Below are 21,995 nucleotides of genomic sequence, written 5' to 3'. Positions count from 1 at the left end.
GACAGGAAGTCCTTCCTCCAGGCACAGGAAGTGGCAGGTGGTCGGTAGGCATGACAACCTGGAGCCCTGCCTCTTGGTGAGAAGCCCAACACATTGTCGAAGGGCTGTGTCCCAAACAGGTGCCTGCACAGCACCTCCGAATGCCCCCATGTCACACACCGGTGTCAGCAGAGCCTCTTGGGGTACACGAGACCTTGGTGACATCATCAGCGTCTCCACACTCTGCCGGGGCAGCCTGGGCGCCTGCGACCCTGCCCAGCCGCGCAGGGAGTCCTTGTTGGGGAGGTACGGCTGGAAAGCACCGCCCCCAACCACCCTGAGAGAGAGGGGAGAGGGAGACAGGGACAAAGAGACGAAGAAGAAAGAGGAGCAGACAGACAGAGCGACAGAGACAGAGGTACGAGTAGGAAAGAGAACAAGACAGACAGATAAAAGACACAAAAAGAGAATGCCACAATGGATTGCGTTTGAGTATGGATTCTGTACACACAGAGAATAAGGTCTGTCTGGCTAGACCAGTCTGAGCCCCTGACCGAGTCTTACCTGTTGTCTCCATTGTGCTCCATTGCTCGGCTCAGTCCTGACATCTCACACAGCTGGGCATAAACCTGCTGCCCTGCAACAACAGAAAGCCCTTCCTCTGAACTCTGTCTTAGTCCTCCTCCTCCCCTCGCTCCTCCTCCAGTCACACTGCTGCCCACCACTGATGCTGCTACCTCCACCCTCCTGCCCTCCGACCTCTGACCTCCCAGCTGGCCATTCAGGTTGACCTTTGGCACAGCGCCGCTGGCCCTCACCCTGTCCCTGTCCGCCAGCTCCTGCCGCGCCTCCTCCTCTACTTCCCCTTCCTCCTCCTCCTCTTCCTCCTCCTCCAGCTCCATGATGGAGCCACTGGCCCCACTGCTGGGGCGCCTCAGGCTGCAGGGCAGGGACAGGGTGGCCCCCTCTGAGTCGTCAGCCCGACTGCTGCCATCCAGGGACGAGTCCTCCACTGTGACCAGGGAGGGGCTGACCCCCGAGGGCCACACCTGCACGTCTGACATCTCCATCAGGGTGTCTTCTTCGGTGGTGGCGATGGGGGCACACTCCAGGCTAGAGACCTCCTGCCAGTAGGGCTCAGCTCCCAGCGGAGAGGGCAGACTGTACTGCATGGAGGCTGGGGAGAGCAGCTCTTCCTGCACAAGTCCGTAACCTGGGAAGGAAGCGAGATAAAAGAGAGAGGGAGACTAACACCACGCAGGTGCAGGGGTGGGGGAGTTAGGGGAGGGTTAGACAGGGATGTGGGTGTAGTGGGACTGTTTCTCTGCAGGAAACAGAGCGGCTCTATCCAGTGTCAAAAATATGCTGGGAAAGAGAAAGTGACTGGATTTGTTTTCACTACTTCCAGTTCCAAGGAGGCACACACACTCACTGGCACCTTCTTGGAATCGGTAGTAATGAAAACATCTAGTCACTCTCCCAGGGTTTAGTTTTGCATTGTCTGACTTTCCATGAAAAACACTGATTTTGATGACCACTGATCTACTGGTGATCCATCAGTGGTTCTGTTGGAGAGAATGTGTGGAAAGGAAGCAGTTTTACATTTTCCTAAGAGCAGCATGTGTTATGTTAGGGAATAGGGTGTTGGAAATGGAGTCTTGTCCATTGTCTGTGGGAAAGGGGTAGTGTTAGAAGGTTGAAAATGTCATCCAAGATAGGAAGAGAGTGGGGTGTTTGGTGTCAGTTGGGTTGGCACGATAATCAATACTACCAATTTACCACGATAAACGTGTTCACCGATACCTACGATATTGAATTTCATTATGTCCATGTTATCGCAATATAATTTTCAACTGCTCTAAATTGGCTGTTGGCAACAACATTTAGATTAAAAACCCATCCACTTTCCTCAAAAAGGATTTATTGTCTGATAAAGTGTCCTTTCAATGTCTATTATCGTGATAAAAACGGATTATCGTGATACTATTATCATTGAGATATCAGGATACAAATCCCATTATCGTTCCAAACCAGATCACAAGTGAGAGGGGTCAGGAGGCTGCCAATTCTGCTGAGAAAATTGGAAGTTGCTTGCACTTGCACTCAACTCAAACATATGCACAAGCACACGCACATTACATACTCAAACAGGACACACAAATTCAACACACACACACACACACACACACGATATTACTACCAAAAACAGGTTTATGTTGTGAAATTGGATCTATTGATCTATGCTTTTATGTGCGTTTCTAATTCTAGGCATAGCTGTAAATAGAGCCTGCATATCTGCTTGTAAGTTCCTGACTGTCTGTCTGTCCACCGGTCTGTCCGTCCATCTCCCATCATCATGTGTGTCTTTCTCTGTTATGTCTATCTTTAAGGTAGACTAAGCGATATGGCATAGGCTCAGCTTCTCGGCTGTGTTGGTCCCCTGGCTCCCACGCTGTAACAGAGTGAAGCGAAGTGTGCACATGCGCAGATACCGTGTGTGACTGTGTGAGAGCCAAGCCTTGCATCTCACTCATCTCACTATCTGCGGTGCTGCTCGTGGCAACGTCAGTTCACTGAGTCTAACTTTAAAATGCCTTCCACTGTCTCACCTTTGTATATCTCTATTTTGAGAGCCTGTCTGTGTTGTAGGTGGTAATAAAGGTGAAGAAGGAACTCAAGTGTTCACGGACAATGGAATATTGAATGAAGTGTGGCTTCATTTCTTTCAGCGTTTATGCCTACGGACAATAGTATAACTGTAAAAGTGTGTCAGTCTGTGTGTGTGTGTGTGTTTCTGGGATGGTATAGAGATGGTACAGTATAGAGATGGTAGAGGTGAGGATAACGAGGGGTAGAGATGCACTTTGAATGAGGTGAATGATGGAGAAGTGAGTGAGTGATGATGGTTTATCTTGGTTAGTCCTTAATGTACCTCCCAATTTAAAGACACTTACGCTGCAAAACACATAGTGAAGCACAGCAAATCTACATAGATTGTACATCTGCAAACACACACACACACACACACACACACACTATCCACTTATGTACAACACACACGCAAACAAACTGAGACACATGAAAACACACCCACAGTTCACAGGGTCACTGTACATGGGAACACACACAACCCCCAGACTCACACACTCCACTACACCGCAGAACACACCAGCGAGCACATAACATTCTAACAATGTATCGGTAACATTATGACAACGTTGTCTTAAGGACAAAGCTGTCATGTCCCAGCTACATTATTTTGAGAACATTATGTGCTGTGCAGTCAACCATGGGTTTCACCCTAGCATACAACCAACACCATAGAGTTAACAGAAAACGACTGAGATTGAAGGTGTTAATACTGCATTTAAAACAAGTTTGACAAAACAGAGAAACAAGAGAAAGTAAAATACACATAGAGAAATAGTCATAGAGAAAGCATGCCATGCAAATACACAGTTCTTATACCAAAACAGCAAACCTTTATTTGGACAGCAATGCCTTTATTTGGATACCCTTCCACCCCACCCGCCATCAACACTGACCCTCCCAGACCTAGAGAAAGACACTTTCCCTGATGCGAGCCACAGAGAGGTACAGCGAGGCAGGCAGCATGCACATGCATTGACACAGAGCTACTTCGAGAGAGGAGGTGAGGCTCCCGCTGGACTGAACACGGGAACGCGGGAAAATAAGATGACAGGAGAGAGGAGAGGCCCAGGAGGTCAACATGAAGGTCGATATGAGGTCAGAGGTCGAAGAGGAAGAGCTGTGAGGAGGAAGGCGACTGGGCAGCAGAGATGACATGTCACAGACACAGAGAGAAAGAGCGAGAGGGGGATAGATCTAGGAGAGACAGAGGGGAGTAACAAAGGAACAAGGTATGGAGGCTCAGAGCACACAAACTGTGTACTAGTGCCACTTAGGAGGGGAGTGTTCATCCCAGACACACACACACACACACACACACACACACACACACACACACACACACACACACATCCACGCATATCCAACTCATCCATATACCAGGCTTAAACCCAAACACAGTTAAGAGGTATATTTTAGCCTATCCTCATTAACTCAATGTATAGGACTGTGCAAATTCAAAAAACATCTGTCTTCAAAGTATAATGTCATGTGAGACCATTATGTTCAGGTCTAAAGCATGAGGTGTCAGAACAGTAAAACTGAAACGATGTCTGTCAGCAAAATGCAGTAAGGATATGCTTAATTGCTGACATATCACTGGGTTATGATGGAAATGGCATCATTTCTCAGACCCTAATCAAAATTCCTTGAGAATCATCCGCAGCAATCAACCATGCAGCCCAATTACCACTTACCCCTTCTGAAAATTGGATGCCTAATAACTTGCGGATGACCTGTGTCCGTGATCTCTAGTAGAGCAACAGAGATATGGTTCTGTCTGGGTTACCCATACACTTGGGAAGAGTAATGGTCTTTTCATTGATCTTGTTTTAACCCCTTTCATTACTAGGGGCAATTGTGGTATATACATTCTATTGATTCCATTGATTGGTGGGATAATTTTTTTTATTCCCCTCCCATTTCTAAAACCAAAGTTGCGCCCCTGTGTGTATGTGTGTGTGTATGTGTACGCACACCTCTCTGTATGTGTCTCTTACCATTGATAACACTGGGGGAGAGCAGGGTGGAGTCGTGGTCAACCAGTCTGCAGGCCCCCTCCTCTGAGGCCCCGGCCCCTGCCTGTGGCTGGCCCTCCACGGAACTCACAATGTCTGAACGGTCAATGTTCTTCAAAGCTACATATATACTCTCCACTGACAGAAGGAAAGAGGAAGGAGAGGAGAGAGAGGGGTCGGAAAATAAGGTAAGGAATGAAGAGGTGGGGGACTGTAGTAACACAGACAGACAGACAGACACTCACTCTTGGCCCTCTTGCCCTCCCGGCCAACCCACAGATTGAGCAGGGCTGAACTCTGGTCCAGGAGGGAGTTAGGATTCTCCACCCTGATTCTGTTTATGTCATCCACACCAAAATGCAGCTCCCGTGCCAACTCTGAGAGAGAGAAAATTGTATTAATTATATCAAATACGTAACTAAGTTTATCTTACCACATATAGTAGACTATACATACAGTGGGGCAAAAAAGGATTTAGTCAGCCACCAATTGTGCAAGTTCTCCCACTTAAAAAGATGAGAGAGGCCTGTAATTTTCATCATAGGTACACTTCAACCATGACAGACAAATTCAGAAAAAAAATCCAGAAAATCACATTGTAGGATTTTTAATTCATTAATTTGCAAATTATGGTGGAAAATAAGTATTTGGTCAATAACAAAAGTTTATCTCAATACTTTGTTAAATACACTTTGTTGGCAATGACAGAGGTCAAACGTTTTCTGTAAGTCTTCACAAGGTTTTCACACACTGTTTCTGGTATTTTGGCCCATTCCTCCATGCAGATCTCCTCTAGAGCAGTGATGTTTTGGGGCTGTTGCTGGGCAACATGGACTTTCAACTCCCTCCAAAGATTTTCTATGGGGTTGAGATCTGGAGACTGGCTAGGCCACTCCAGGACCTTGAAATGCTTCTTACGAAGCCACTCCTTCGTTGCCTGGGCGGTGTGTTTGGGATCATTGTCATTCTGAAAGACCCAGCCACGTTTCATCTTCAATGCCCTTGCTGATGGAAGGAGGTTTTCACTCAAAATCTCACGATACATGGTCCCATTCATTCTTTCCTTTACACGGATCAGTCGTCCTGGTCCCTTTGCAGAAAAACAGCCCCAAAGCATGATGTTTCCACCCCCCTGCTTCACAGTAGGTATGGTGTTCTTTGGATGCAACTCAGCATTCTTTGTCCTCCAAACACGACGAGTTGAGTTTTTACCAAAAAGTTCTATTTTGGTTTCATCTGACCATATCACATTCTCCCAATCTTCTTCTGGATCATCCAAATGCTCTCTAGCAAACATTAGACGGGACTGGACATGTACTGGCTTAAGCAGGGGGACACGTCTGGCACTGCAGGATTTGAGTCCCTGGCGGCGTAGTGTTTTACTGATGGTAGGCTTTGTTACTTTGGTCCCAGCTCTCTGCAGGTCATTCACTAGGTTCCCCCGTATGGTTCTGGGATTTTTGCTCACCGTTTTTGTGATCATTTTGACCCCACAGGGTGAGATCTTGCGTGGAGCCCCAGATCGAGGGAGATTATCAGTGGTCTTGTATGTCTTCCATTTCCTAATAATTGCTCCCACAGTTGATTTCTTCAAACCAAGCTGCTTACCTATTGCAGATTCAGTCTTCCCAGCCTGGTGCAGGTCTACAATTTTGTTTCTGGTGTCCTTTGACACCTCTTTGGTCTTGGCCATAGTGGAGTTTGGAGTGTGACTGTTTGAGATTGTGGACAGGTGTCTTTTATACTGATAACAAGTTCAAACAGGTGCCATTAATAGGTGACCAAATACTTATTTTCCACCATAATTTTCAAATAAATTCATAAAAAATCCTACAATGTGATTTTCTGGATTTCTTTTTCAAATTTTGTCTGTCATAGTTGAAGTGTACCTATGATGAAAATTACAGGCCTCTCTCATCTTTTTAAGTGGGAGAACTTGCACAATTGGTGGCTGACTAAATACTTTTTTGCCCCACTGTACATTATTACATTTGACACATGCTCTACCAACTGAGCCACATGGGAGTAACAGCCCTGTACAGGAGCACTGACCTGCCCAGCTCAATCCCAGCTGTTCGGATATTAGGGAGATCTTGAGCTCGGTCCTCTCCATGACATTCACTGTAGCTGAGGAAAAAAAGACAACTTCAGAACTTTAAATCTACTTTAAATGTAGGACTCAATCACAACTACACGACTGACCACTGTGTAAGGGTTAAATGTAGGACTCAATCACAACTACACGACTGACCACTGTGTAAGGGTTAAATGTAGGACTCAATCACAACTACACGACTGACCACTGTGTAAGGGTTAAATGTAGGACTCAATCACAACTACACGACTGACCACTGTGTAAGGGTTAAATGTAGGACTCAATCACAACTACATGACTGACCACTGTGTAAGGGTTAAATGTAGGACTCAATCACAACTACACGACTGACCACTGTGTAAGGGTTAAATGTAGGACTCAATCACAACTACACGACTGACCACTGTGTAAGGGTTAAATATAGGACTCAATCACAACTACACGACTGACCACTGTGTAAGGGTTAAATATAGGACTCAATCACAACTACACGACTGACACTGTGTAAGGGTTAAATGTAGGACTCAATCACAACTACACGACTGACCACTGTGTAAGGGTTAAATGTAGGACTCAATCACAACTACACGACTGACCGCTGTGTAAGGGTTAAATGTAGGACTCAATCACAACTACACGACTGAGCACTGTGTAAGGGTTAAATGTAGGACTCAATCACAACTACACGACTGACCACTGTGTAAGGGTTAAATGTAGGACTCAATCACAACTACACGACTGACACTGTGTAAGGGTTAAATGTAGGACTCAATCACAACTACACGACTGACCACTGTGTAAGGGTTAAATGTAGGACTCAATCACAACTACACGACTGACTGCTGTGTAAGGGTTAAATGTAGGACTCAATCACAACTACACGACTGAGCACTGTGTAAGGGTTAAATGTAGGACTCAATCACAACTACACGACTGACCACTGTGTAAGGGTTAAATGTAGGACTCAATCACAACTACACGACTGACACTGTGTAAGGGTTAAATGTAGGACTCAATCACAACTACACGACTGACACTGTGTAAGGGTTAAATGTAGGACTCAATCACAACTACACGACTGACCACTGTGTAAGGGTTAAATGTAGGACTCAATCACAACTACACGACTGACACTGTGTAAGGGTTAAATGTAGGACTCAATCACAACTACACGACTGAGCACTGTGTAAGGGTTAAATGTAGGACTCAATCACAACTACACGACTGACCACTGTGTAAGGGTTAAATGTAGGACTCAATCACAACTACACGACTGACCACTGTGTAAGGGTTAAATGTAGGACTCAATCACAACTACACGACTGAGCACTGTGTAAGGGTTAAATGTAGGACTCAATCACAACTACACGACTGACACTGTGTAAGGGTTAAATGTAGGACTCAATCACAACTACACGACTGACACTGTGTAAGGGTTAAATGTAGGACTCAATCACAACTACACGATTGACACTGTGTAAGGGGTACAAACAGTACGGCACAAAAAAGGTCTCGTTTTTTTCAGATTTGTTCAAGTTACTCAATACAGGACATTATCCAATATATCAAACCCACTAAAATCAGTTGCTATTAAAAGAGATAATAGCAAACTTACCTTGACAAAAAGCACTGGTCTGTTGAAGGGAATATGTATTACCCACAGAGTATTGTGTTTTTGCACATACAATCCTTATGTGTTAGCAGACTATAGGCAGGGTAGGTTAGAGGTAGGTAGAGAAGAAATTCATTCAGACACCAGTCCCTTCTGTTAGAACAACATAACCATAGAGAACTGAGGTGCAAGGTAGCAGCGCCGTGCTCAGATAGACAGAAAAGGCCCAGCTCTCATCTTCACCATGTAACCAATGAGCACTCCTTCCCATCTTGGCTCATCTACCATGGGCCAATCAGAGGGCTCCTCTGTCTGGCTCCACTGCAAGGACCTGCCCATTCCCAGCGCCAAGCTAAATGCTAAATATCCGCCATGCTAACAGGACTCGCAGTGGAGCAACCAGCACCAGCGCCATGCAAACCATAACAGGTAATTCAGTACTAATGTTACCAGGACTCTGGAAGGGATTAAGTCCATAGAGCTGTTTGGATGTGTAGGTATTAGCTAATCTTTGGCACATAACCAATATGGTGCCATCATCGCACTGCTGTGTATTATGGGGCTCAGTAGAGCACTGTGTTGCATCCAAGGCTCATGCGTAATAGATTGGGAAGCAGGGGAGTAGGGGTGAAACATTCAATCCCTGTCTCCTTCTGTATATTAGGGAGAGGGCTTCTGAAAAGGCATGACAAGACTTACCCAGACCGGGCTCGTTCAGCGCGTTGTAGCGTTCCCTCAGGGCCAACGGGGTCAGAGTTCGCCTCCGTTCCTCACTCCCAACAACCTGGACCACACACAATGGACACAGTAACAAAAAAAACACATCACTGACTAGATATGGGTACTGCTATCTATGAAACATACTGAACAAAAATATGAAATGTGAACGCAAATGTCATCTCATGTTTCATGAGCTGAAATAAAAGATCCAAGAAAATTTCCATACGCACAAAAAGCTTATTTCTCAGAAATGTTGTGCTGAAATTTGTTTACATCTCTGGTATTGAGCATTTCGCCTTTGACAAGATAATCCAACTGACAGGTGTGGCATACCAAGAAGCTGATTAAACAGCATGATCATTACACAGGTGCACCTTGTGCTGGGGACAATACAAGGCCACTCTAAAAGGTGTAGTTTTGTCACACAATGCCACAGATGTCTCAAGTTTTGAGAGAGCATGCTATTGGCATGTTGACTGCAGGAATGTACACCAGAGCGGTTGCCAGAGAATTGAATGTTCCTTTCTCTACCATAAGCCACATCCAATGTCGTTTTAGAGAATTTGGCGGCACGTCCGACCAGCCTCACAACCGCAGATCACATGTAACCACACCAGCCCTGGACCGCCACAATCCAGCTTCACCTGCGGGATGTCTAAGACCAGCCATCCAGACAGTTGAGGAAACTGTGGGTTTGCACAACCAAAGAATTTCTGCACAAACTGTCAGGATCTTCTCAGGGAAGATCATCTGCGTGCTCGTGGTCCTCACCAGGGTCTTGACCTGTCTGTAGTCTGGCTTCATACCCCACGTTGGCCATGGGGTTATGGTATGGGCAGGTATAAGCTACGGACAACGAACACAATTGCATTTTTCCCCGATGGCAATTTGAATTCAGAGATACCATGACAAGATCCTGAGGTCCATTGTCGTCCCATTCATTCGCCACCTCGTGTTTCAGCATGATAATGCACGGCCCCATGTTGCAAGGATCTGTACACAATTCCTGGAAGCTGAAAATGTCCCAGTTCTTCCATGGCCTGCATACTCACCAGACATGTCACCCATTGAGCATGTTTGGGACGCTCTGGATCAACGTGTAAGACAGCGTGTTCCAGTTCCCGCCAATATCCAGCAACTTTGCATAGCCATTGAAGAGAAGTGGCCACAATCCACAGGCCACAATCAACAGCCTAATCAACTCTATGCGAAGGAGTGTTGTGTTGTGCTGCATGAGGCAAATGGTGGTCACACCAGATACTGAGTGGTTTTCTGATCCACGCCCCTACCTTTTTGTTTAAAGGAATTATGACCAACAGATGCACATCTGTATCCCCAGTCATGTGAAATCCATTTATTTCAATTAACTGATTTCCTTATGCAAACTATAACTCAGTTAAATCTTAGAAATTGTTGCATGTTGCATTTTTATTTTTGTTCAGTGTACATGCATTTCTCCCAAGGTTGTCTAAGGAAATGTTTGCATGTGGTTTCTTGTTCTGCTTTTGTGACTATTACATTGTACTGTCTTAGTGGAAACAAAACTGTATTTGAGATCAATTATTTTGCTTGAATTAGCAATGGGACATAAAAATATTCAGTTCATCTTTGCTTTTGAACCGCCAATCAATAGTCTGACTAGTCTCTTTTTAGATACGGTATCTTTTACAGTCTGTATTTAATGTTGGTCTTTTTTAAGCCTTCAAAGTTCAACTGATCATGCATCAGCTGAGAAGGATGCAGACAGAGCTTCCCAGGAGATATTGCAACACCCTTTGTCGACTGAGAACCAATCAATCAACAGCAACAATAAAGCATAAAAACACCCCATTCATAATTTCCATAAAATTAATGACTTTCTTTACACTCTTAGAAAAAGGGGTATGGTCAGGGTATATTGCATTGTTCCTAGTGGTACAAAAATATAAAATACCTTCAGAGGTACACATATGATTTCAAACGGTATTGTTTGGTGCCTTTTAGGGTACATGTGCAGATAATCTAGTTTAATGGTATAATTTTGTACCCAATATTCTGAATATAAAGGTACAATAATCACACACTCTCAAAAACCAAATATTATCATATTTTCCTGCATGCTTTTTGGAGGTAGATTTTATGCTACACAAAGATAAATAACATACATTTTTCTAAAAAAATCCAATCTGTTAGCAGTCAGACTTATTGCACCCATTACTGAGATGGTTGTTCCGGTTTAGGTCAGTGGTTCTCCAACCTCTCCTTGGGGACCCCCAGATGTTTCACAATGTTGTTTTAGCCCTGAACTAGTTCACCTGATTCACCTAGTCAAGGGCTTGATGATTAGTTGACAAGTTGAACCAGGTGTTCTGAAATAGATCAAATACATGAACCGGCTAGGGGCTCTCAGAGGAGAGGATTGAGAACAACTGGTTTATGTTGTCTCATTTTGTAATTTTTCTGTACCTTGGTAGTCCTACCCATACAAAACAACCAGGACCAACCTTGCTTAGCTTCAGAGTAAAAACAGCAGTGGGATGCAGGGTGCTATGTTTCTGGAATTAATGTGCCAAAACGAGCAACTGTAAAAAAAGGCTGCGAAAGCAAAGGTCGGGCTAACATAACCAAACAAAGGTCGGGCTAACATAACCAAACAAAGGCCGGGCTAACATAACCAAACAAAGGCCGGGCTAACATAACCAAACAAAGGCCGGGCTAACATAACCAAACAAAGGCCGGGCTAACATAACCAAACAAAGGCCGGGCTAACATAACCAAACAAAGGCCGGGCTAACATAACCAAACAAAGGCCGGGCTAACATAACCAAACAAAGGCCGGGCTAACATAACCAAACAAAGGCCGGGCTAACATAACCAAACAAAGGCCGGGCTAACATAACCAAACAAAGGCCGGGCTAACATAACCAAACAAAGGCCGGGCTAACATAACCAAACAAAGGCCGGGCTAACATAACCAAACAAAGGCCGGGCTAACATAACCAAACAAAGGCCGGGCTAACATAACCAAACAAAGGCCGGGCTAACATAACCAAACAAAGGCCGGGCTAACATAACCAAACAAAGGTCGGGCTAACATAACCAAACAAAGGCCGGGCTAACATAACCAAGCAAAGGCCGGGCTAACATAACCAAAAAAAGGCTGGGCTAACATAACCAAACAAAGGCCGGGCTAACATAACCAAGCAAAGGCCGGGCTAACATAACCAAGCAAAGGCCGGGCTAACATAACCAAACAAAGGTCGGGCTAACATAACCAAGCAAAGGCCGGGCTAACATAACCAAACAAAGGCCGGGCTAACATAACCAAACAAAGAACGGGCTAACAACCAAGCAAAGGTCGGGCTAACATAACCAAACAAAGGCCAGGCTAACATAACCAAACAAAGGCCGGGCTAACATAACCAAGCAAAGGCCGGGCTAACATAACCAAACAAAGGCCGGGCTAACATAACCAAATAAAGGCCGGGCTAACAACCAAGCAAAGGTCGGGCTAACATAACCAAACAAAGGCCGGGCTAACATAACCAAACAAAGGCCGGGCTAACATAACCAAACAAAGGCCGGGCTAACATAACCAAGCAAAGGCCGGGCTAACATAACCAAACAAAGGCCGGGCTAACATAACCAAACAAAGGCCGGGCTAACATAACCAAACAAAGGCCGGGCTAACATAACCAAACAAAATTGCAGGAAAGAGGGACATGTTCCATTTAATTGCGTCCATTTGCAATTTGCTCTCGCATTTATAAATTATTGCCTTGCAATATTTATTTTTCATATCAATACTTTTGTTTTTGCTTTCAATATCATTATTTTTGTTTGCAATAGTAAGAATTTTGTTCTCAACTTCAGAAGTTTTGCTTGATATAAATGTAACTCATTCACTAGAGGATTTCACCATATAATAACACTATTGCCCTATTAAAGGTGTTTAAAGAGGAAATAGTTAATTCCGTGTTTCCCAAACTCGCTGTACATTTGTGTTTTTGCCCTAGCACTACACAGCTGATTCAAGTAATCAACTAATCATCAAGGTTTGATTATTTCAATCCCCTGTGTGGTGTTAGGACAAAAAAACAAAACGAGCAGCCCTTGTGGTCCTGAGTTAGGGAAACATTGCCTTAACTGAATCATTAACACAGTGTTTCCCAGCCACAGTTTTGGTAAAAAGGTGAGGGAATGGGCTGGTGAAATGCAACCAATCTCAAATCCATATACTATGTTATGGATGCAAGGGCTGACCATCCATCCATGATATCAAAATGACATTTTAGGCTATACAGCGGTTATTTACATTTACCTTGTTTACATACATTGGAGTAAATATGTGGAGTTTTCTTACATGTGAAACTGCAAATTTGATATCACTAAATGTGGAGTATTGATTTTTCCATTTATCCTTTGAGGTTGGACTTTAGCACGTATAGCTCGTTAGCATGTGGGGCGCACTGATTGGTGTCTCCTCGTTAGTCAGTATGTGTTACACCTGTGATGGTTGCCATCTCGTTAATGGGAAGGCGTTTCACCTGTGCTAGCCCAGGTGCTATCTAAGAGTGGCTGGCCCAGTGCTCCAGTGAAAAGGTGGTGTAAACATGTGAACTCTAAATTTAATACATGTGAAAATATGGTTTCACTATGTGGGAGTTCGGAACGTGAGAGAGTGAGTCGGAGTCTGTGTGCGTGTGTGTTTGTGTGTGTGCATTCATGAGTGTGTACCTTGACACAGGGAGGCATGGTGATGTTGAGGTTACACAGCACGTGCTGTGCATCCTCATACTTGGTAGACTTCCGCAGGAAAGAAAGGAACCCAGAGGCTTCCTTATTGCTGTCTCTGACCTGATAGACACAGAGAGAGAGAGAGAGAGCGCGAGAGAGAGGAGATACAAGGGAAAGAAAGAGAAAGACAGCCCGAAAAAGAGGAACAGGAAGACCAGAAGAGGTTGACTCGAGGAAGAGAGACACGAGAGAATGACAAAGGTAAGAAGAGGTAAGCAGAACAGATATGAGGGATAAAGAGGATAGGGTGAAATGTAATGAAAAAGAGAGAGAGGGAAGAAGAAGAAGAGAGAAAAGGGGGAATTAGATAACCTGCAGAGTGGTGGTCTGTCGAGCAGAAACACAGAGGGAGGAGATGGAAGCAGTCCATAGGCAGGCGAGAGAGAGAGAGAGATTTACCTGCACAATTACCTGGGCGTCTGTCAGATCAGACAGTAACAGAGTGACCGTGAGAGAGAGAAAGAGAGACAGTGAGACAGACATACAGACAGGCAGGCCACAAGATTGGCAGGCAGGCAAGAAGGTGAAAGAGCTAAAGGACGTGCACACAGTTACAGCTAGGTAGAGTCGGCAGGTACACCACGATGGAGAATACTTCACAAGGCACTCGTCTGAGACTAAGATGGAAGCGCACGTCACACACACTCAAAAGCCACACAGACAGACAGAAAACACAGACAGATATGGGTAGACAAACAGACATACATATGGTTAGGCAGACAAGATGTATAGACAGACACGCACAGACACACACACAGACAGATAGACAGGTGGTCTGTGAAAGAGAAGTGTTGTCTGCAACTCACACAGGTAAAGGAAGATAGAAAGACAGGCTGAACAGATATACAAAAAAAATGGCAAGATCTGAAACAGATGGAGAGATGGGAGTGATAGAGATGGGAGAAGATACACAACAATTTTAATGAACATATATAAAGTTAAAGAGATAGATGGACAAATAGATGGACACACAAACATGTCTGAAAGAAAATGACAGACACACCGACATATCAGAAACACCGATAGTCAGTCAGACACACAAACATGTAGACCGGATCGAAAAGACCAACCGACTGTCGACTGACCGACTGTCAATTCAACACAAAACCTGCCTGAATAACATGTCAAATAAATCGACTGAATCACAATTCAGTGCAAAAATAGAGATAGACAATGAGAGGGAGACAGACCTTGACAGAGACGGGCAGTCTGTTATCTCTGAAGGCTTGGAAGCTGAAGCTGCGTGGCTGCTGAGTGGCCTTCCTCACAGGCACCAGGTTCCCAGAGCACTCCAGGTGCAGCGGCATGCCCTCCATCACCTGAGGGGGGCGACAGAGAGTCACGAGAGAAAAAAACCCTCCATTTTTTTTATTTTTTTTTATTTCACCTTTATTTAACCAGGTAGGCTAGTTGAGAACAAGTTCTCATTTGCAACTGCGACCTGGCCAAGATAAAGCATAGCAGTGTGAGCATACAACAAAGAGTTACACATGGAGTAAACAATTAACAAGTCAATAACACAGTAGAAAACGAAGGGGGGGTCTATATACAATGTGTGCAAAAGGCATGAGGAGGTAGGCAAATAATTACAATTTTGCAGATTAACACTGGAGTGATAAAAGATCAGATGGTCATGTACAGGTAGAGATATTGGTGTGCAGAAGAGCAGAAAAGTAAATAAATAAAAACAGTACGGGGATGAGGTAGGTGAAAAGGGTGGGCTATTTACCAATAGACTATGTACAGCTGCAGCGATCGGTTAGCTGCTCAGATAGCTGATGTTTGAAGTTGGTGAGGGAGATAAAAGTCTCCAACTTCAGCGATTTTTGCAATTCGTTCCAGTCACAGGCAGCAGAGTACTGGAACGAAAGGCGGCCAAATGAGGTGTTGGCTTTAGGGATGATCAGTGAGATACACCTGCTGGAGCGCGTGCTACGGATGGGTGTTGCCATCGTGACCAGTGAGCTGAGATAAGGCGGAGCTTTACCTAGCATAGACTTGTAGATGACCTGGAGCCAGTGGGTCTGGCGACGAATATGTAGCGAGGGCCAGCCGACTAGAGCATACAAGTCGCAGTGGTGGGTAGTATAAGGTGCTTTAGTGACAAAACGGATGGCACTGTGATAGACTGCATCCAGTTTGCTGAGTAGAGTGTTGGAAGCCATTTTGTAGATGACATCGCCGAAGTCGAGGATCGGTAGGATAGTCAGTTTTACTAGGGTAAGCTTGGCGGCTTGAGTGAAGGAGGCTTTGTTGCGGAATAGAAAGCCGACTCTTGATTTGATTTTCGATTGGAGATGTTTGATATGAGTCTGGAAGGAGAGTTTGCAGTCTAGCCAGACACCTAGGTACTTATAGACGTCCACATATTCTAGGTCGGAACCATCCAGGGTGGTGATGCTAGTCGGGCATGCAGGTGCAGGCAGCGACCGGTTGAAAAGCATGCATTTGGTTTTACTAGCGTTTAAGAGCAGTTGGAGGCCACGGAAGGAGTGTTGTATGGCATTGAAGCTTGTTTGGAGGTTAGATAGCACAGTGTCCAAAGACGGGCCGAAAGTATATAGAATGGTGTCGTCTGCGTAGAGGTGGATCAGGGAATCGCCCGCAGCAAGAGCAACATCATTGATATACACAGAGAAAAGAGTCGGCCCGAGAATTGAACCCTGTGGCACCCCCATAGAGACTGCCAGAGGACCGGACAGCATGCCCTCCGATTTGACACACTGAACTCTGTCTGCAAAGTAATTGGTGAACCAGGCAAGGCAGTCATCCGAAAAACCGAGGCTACTGAGTCTGCCGATAAGAATATGGTGATTGACAGAGTCGAAAGCCTTGGCGAGGTCGATGAAGACGGCTGCACAGTACTGTCTTTTATCGATGGCGGTTATGATGTCGTTTAGTACCTTGAGTGTGGCTGAGGTGCACCCATGACCGGCTCGGAAACCAGATTGCACAGCGGAGAAGGTACGGTGGGATTCGAGATGGTCAGTGACCTGTTTGTTGACTTGGCTTTCGAAGACCTTAGATAGGCAGGGCAGGATGGATATAGGCCTGTAACAGTTTGGGTCCAGGGTGTCTCCCCCTTTGAAGAGGGGGATGACTGCGGCAGCTTTCCAATCCTTGGGGATCTCAGACGAGATGAAAGAGAGGTTGAACAGGCTGGTAATAGGGGTTGCGACAATGGTGGCAGATAGTTTCAGAAATAGAGGGTCCAGATTGTCAAGCCCAGCTGATTTGTACGGGTCCAGGTTTTGCAGCTCTTTCAGAACATCTGCTATCTGGATTTGGGTAAAGGAGAACCTGGAGAGGCTTGGGCGAGGAGCTGCGGGGGGGGCGGAGCTGTTGGCCGAGGTTGAAGTAGCCAGGCGGAAGGCATGGCCAGCCGTTGAGAAATGCTTATTGAAGTTTTCGATAATCATGGATTTATCAGTGGTGACCGTGTTACCTAGCCTCAGTGCAGTGGGCAGCTGGGAGGAGGTGCTCTTGTTCTCCATGGACTTCACAGTGTCCCAGAACTTTTTGGAGTTGGAGCTACAGGATGCAAACTTCTGCCTGAAGAAGCTGGCCTTAGCTTTCCTGACTGACTGCGTGTATTGGTTCCGGACTTCCCTGAACAGTTGCATATCACGGGGACTATTCGATGCTATTGCAGTCCGCCACAGGATGTTTTTGTGCTGGTCGAGGGCAGTCAGGTCTGGGGTGAACCAAGGGCTGTATCTGTTCTTAGTTCTGCATTTTTTGAACGGAGCATGCTTATCTAAAATGGTGAGGAAGTTACTTTTAAAGAATGACCAGGCATCCTCAACTGACGGGATGAGGTCAATGTCCTTCCAGGATACCCGGGCCAGGTCGATTAGAAAGGCCTGCTCACAGAAGTGTTTTAGGGAGCGTTTGACAGTGATGAGGGGTGGTCGTTTGACTGCGGCTCCGTAGCGGATACAGGCAATGAGGCAGTGATCGCTGAGATCCTGGTTGAAGACAGCGGAGGTGTATTTGGAGGGCCAGTTGGTCAGGATGACGTCTATGAGGGTGCCCTTGTTTACAGAGTTAGGGTTGTACCTGGTGGGTTCCTTGATGATTTGTGTGAGATTGAGGGCATCTAGCTTAGATTGTAGGACTGGCGGGGTGTTAAGCATATCCCAGTTTAGGTCACCTAACAGAACAAACTCTGAAGCTAGATGGGGGGCGATCAATTCACAAATGGTGTCCAGGGCACAGCTGGGAGCTGAGGGGGGTCGGTAGCAGGCGGCAACCGTGAGAGACTTATTTCTGGAGAGAGTAATTTTCAAAATTAGTAGTTCGAACTGTTTGGGTATGGACCTGGAAAGTATGACATTACTTTGCAGGCCATCTCTGCAGTAAACTGCAACTCCTCCCCCTTTGGCAGTTCTATCTTGACGGAAGATGTTATAGTTGGGTATGGAAATCTCTGAATTTTTGGTGGCCTTCCTGAGCCAGGATTCAGACACAGCAAGGACATCAGGGTTAGCAGAGTGTGCTAAAGCAGTGAGTAAGACAAACTTAGGGAGGAGGCTTCTGATGTTGACATGCATGAAACCAAGGCTTTTTCGAACACAGAAGTCAACAAATGAGGGTGCCTGGGGACATGCAGGGCCTGGGTTTACCTCCACATCACCCGCGGAACAGAGAAGGAGTAGTATGAGGGTGCGGCTAAAGGCTATCAAAACTGGTCGCCTAGAGCGTTGGGGACAGAGAATAAGAGGAGCAGGTTTCTGGGCATGGTAGAATATATTCAGGGCATAATGCGCAGGCAGGGGTATGGTGGGGTGCGGGTACAGCGGAGGTAAGCCCAGGCACTGGGTGATGATGAGAGAGGTTGTATCTCTGGACATGCTGGTAGTAATGGGTGAGGTCACCGCATGTGTGGGAGGTGGGACAAAGGAGTTATCAGGGGTATGAAGAGTGGAACTAGGGGCTCCATTGTGAACTAAAACAATGATAACTAACCTGAACAACAGTATACAAGGCATATTGACATTTGAGAGAGACATACAGCGAGGCATACAGTAATCACAGGTGTTGAATTGGGAAAGCTAGCTAAAACAGTAGGTGAGACAACAGCTAATCAGCTAGCACAACAACAGCAGGTAAAATGGCGTAGACTAGGCAACGGGGCCAACAGATAAAACAAACAAGCAGAATGGAGTACCGTGATTTATGGACAGTCCAGCGTGCATCAGCTATGTAGCCAAGAGATCAGTGTCCAGGGGGCAGCGGTGGATGGGGAAGGGAAGCTGGACTGGCGAGTGTTATCCAGGTTAAAAAAACGAACAATGACTAAATAGCTTGTAGCTAGTTAGCTGGTTAGCTTCTGGAGGTTCTTGAGTGTGTTCTAAAAATAAATAAAAAATAATAGCGATTCCGTATCACATTGGGTGAGGCAGGTTTCCGGAAGGTATAAACAAATTAAAAGTCAAAAGAGATAGAAAGTAAATATGGGTCCGGTGGGCGTTTGGGACGCGGCGATTCAGGCGGTTAGCAGGCCTGTGCTAACAAGCTAACAGTTTGTAGGCCCGGGCTAGACAAGGTAGCAGTTAGCGGACCGGAGCTGGACAAGCTAGCAGTTAGCAGGCCGAATTAGCAAGCAGGGAGATAGCGAGGGCTAGAGAGTTAGCCTTTGGGGGACGTCGCGATGGGGTGAGTCTGTTTATTCCTCTTCATGCGGTGACATCGATAGACCGGTCGTGGGCCCGGGTATTGTAGCTCAGGAGTATGCTACGGTGGTAGCGCAGGCCGGGCTAGCTTCAAGCTAAGTGGGTGGAAACGCTAGCCAGGGGTAATCATCCAGGGTTGCAGTTTAGCTAGATAGCTAGTTGTGAAGATCCAGCGTATTTGGAAGCTTAGGTTTAGCAAAATGTTTTTAAAGGGATAGCTATGTAAAAAACGAAAAATATGTAAAAAAAAACGAAAATAAACAAAATATAAACAAAATATACAGGGACACGACACGACAGGACGACTTACTGCTACGACTTACTGCTACGCCAATCCATGGATTATTCACACAAATGTCTGAGTTATGTGAACATATTTAAAGACAGTAGAACCTACTGAAACACACACTAAACCCCTCGCCCCCTGACCCCTGCTGACCTCTATATCCCTGCTCCGGGCCACCTCGCTGAAGTTCTCGTGCAGCTCCAGGGTTTTGTCCATCTTGTCGTCGGTCATGCAGTAGCAGCGTAGGCGGCCCTCGCGCGCCTCGTTCATTTTGGCAAATATTACAAACTTGGCCATGTAGGGCACGGCCATCAGCTCCCGGTACAGCAGGTTGGCGAAGGTCACCACCTCGGCTGTGCGTGGGCAGTCTGCCAGCCAGAACCTGGGGAGAGGAGGAGAGGAGAAGGGGAGAGATGACGCACAGAGAAGGTTGAGGGATAGTCGATAGAGATGGTGGCTGTTTGTGTGTGTGCGTCTGTTTTATGTGTCGAAGTGTACAGTTAATGGATTAAAGACTGTAGCATAGTGTAAGCGGATGGAACTCAATATGGTTTGGCACAGGATGAGGTTGCAAATGGTTATTATGCACAGGGTAAATTAGTATACTGGTGTTCTTCCTCATACATTTTGTATAACATCTAAAGGAGGGTGTGAATTAGGACTCACCTTGCAGAGACGTTGGTGGTGAAGTTGGCGCAGTTGTTGGTGTACATCAGCTTGGTGGTGCCAGTGATGTCCTCCCACTGGGCTGGTGCTGTTCCACCTGGGAGACAAGGGGCTGTTTCATCTCTCTTTTTTTATACACTTCCACTTTCTCAATCTCTGTCTTTCTCCTCAGTGGCCTGTTACTTTTCCCAACTCTCTTTCATTCAAGATTGTCTGGGCACGTGATGCTATCGTCCCCGTAGCACTCACGTCAGTCATCATGAAGTGCTTTGAGAGGCTAGTCCAGGGCCATATCACCTTCACCTTACCAGACACCGTAGACCCCCTACAATTGACATAACGCCCCAACAAATACACGGACAATAAATAGCCATTGCACTACACACTGTGGTATCCCACTTGGGCAAGAGGAATACTTGTGAGAATCAGTGTTGGGGAGTAGTGAACTACATGTAGTTCAACTAGAAATGTAACTACATTTTGCAGTAGCTTGGTGGTAGTTGAACTAAATTCAAATCTAAGTAGTGATTTCAGTAGTTAATTACTTTTTAGCCATGTAGTGTGGTGTAGCTACCAACTGGAACTACACACTACTTTTTTGCTCAAAAACATTTGGGTGTAGGCAAAAATTTCCTGTATTTTTCAGTATTAATTCTCACTTGAAACATAATTTTTGTGTTTAATAGGCTAAATTACACACAGTGGCTGACTTACCATTAGGCAGTTGCCTCAGGCCTCACATCATTAAGTGGCCTCATGATCTGGGCATAATTAAAAAATGATCATACTAGTAATAATTTCACTGCTCCGGTCGAGGCCGGTGAGGGTTGGGAACAACACCTCCGCAACGCTGATCCTGAACACCCCAGGGGTGTGTGATTAGCCCCCTTCTGTACTACCGGTTTACCCACTACTGTGTGGAGCTTTCAGCACTAGTTCTGTCCCCTTCACCCCTGTCCTAACACTCACTTATGTTGACAATTAATGCTATTTGCCATCAACCAGATGTCAAGGACATAAAGTAAACTCCATGCATGCCCGTACCAATGACACTGCAGAGGAGGCGCAGGCTGGTGGTGTCCCCCTCCCCAGCGTCACGTGAACTCTCCCTCCAAGACGGGGGCAGCGGGATGCGTAATCCTATTGGCCGGTGGAACTTGCGTCGTCGTGGCTCGACCGTGACCACTGGGCTGAAGGTCGCTTGGTTACCAAGCTGTCGAGTCAGAAGCTCGTCTGGGATAGGCTGAGCCTGAAGAGGGAGAGGAAAGACGGGAGATGAGAAAGAGTGAAAGAAAAGAGAAAGGGATAGAGAGAAGAAAGGACAAGTGATGTATTAAAAGGGGAGACAAAAATAAGAACAATAACGTAAGGTAAAAATACAACAGAAAACACTAAACTTTTTCTCACATTACTCGCCCTCTGGAACATAGTCAACAAACTATTATTAAGACAAAAAAACCATGTTGTTACAACATAATACATAGGCCTACCTGAACATACATCTAACAGATGGATAAAC

General features: G+C 45.7%; 1 protein-coding gene across 6 annotated transcripts in view; it reads right to left on the bottom strand.

The window, feature by feature from the left end:
• LOC109873584 (ankyrin-1) overlaps positions 1-21,995 on the bottom strand; it is a 102,229-nt gene that overhangs the window by 4,543 nt on the left and 75,691 nt on the right. For 5 of the 6 annotated variants that reach the window (XM_031809058.1, XM_031809062.1, XM_031809060.1 and 2 more), the window contains 11 exons: positions 21,521-21,725; positions 20,477-20,573; positions 19,964-20,192; positions 15,040-15,168; positions 13,790-13,909; positions 9,053-9,137; positions 6,699-6,773; positions 4,892-5,023; positions 4,629-4,784; positions 544-1,192; positions 160-316 (listed from right to left, as the gene is read on the bottom strand). In XM_031809058.1, the coding sequence (XP_031664918.1) occupies positions 160-316; positions 544-1,192; positions 4,629-4,784; positions 4,892-5,023; positions 6,699-6,773; positions 9,053-9,137; positions 13,790-13,909; positions 15,040-15,168; positions 19,964-20,192; positions 20,477-20,573; positions 21,521-21,725 (2,034 nt within the window). The remainder of the gene's footprint in view (positions 1-159; positions 317-543; positions 1,193-4,628; positions 4,785-4,891; positions 5,024-6,698; positions 6,774-9,052; positions 9,138-13,789; positions 13,910-15,039; positions 15,169-19,963; positions 20,193-20,476; positions 20,574-21,520; positions 21,726-21,995) is intronic. The other variant, XM_031809063.1, reaches the window with a different exon arrangement.

This window comes from Oncorhynchus kisutch, linkage group LG29 (genome assembly GCF_002021735.2).
Source record: "Oncorhynchus kisutch isolate 150728-3 linkage group LG29, Okis_V2, whole genome shotgun sequence".
Taxonomy (NCBI): Eukaryota; Metazoa; Chordata; class Actinopteri; order Salmoniformes; family Salmonidae; genus Oncorhynchus; species Oncorhynchus kisutch.
This window is presented reverse-complemented; position numbering and strand designations above follow the sequence as displayed.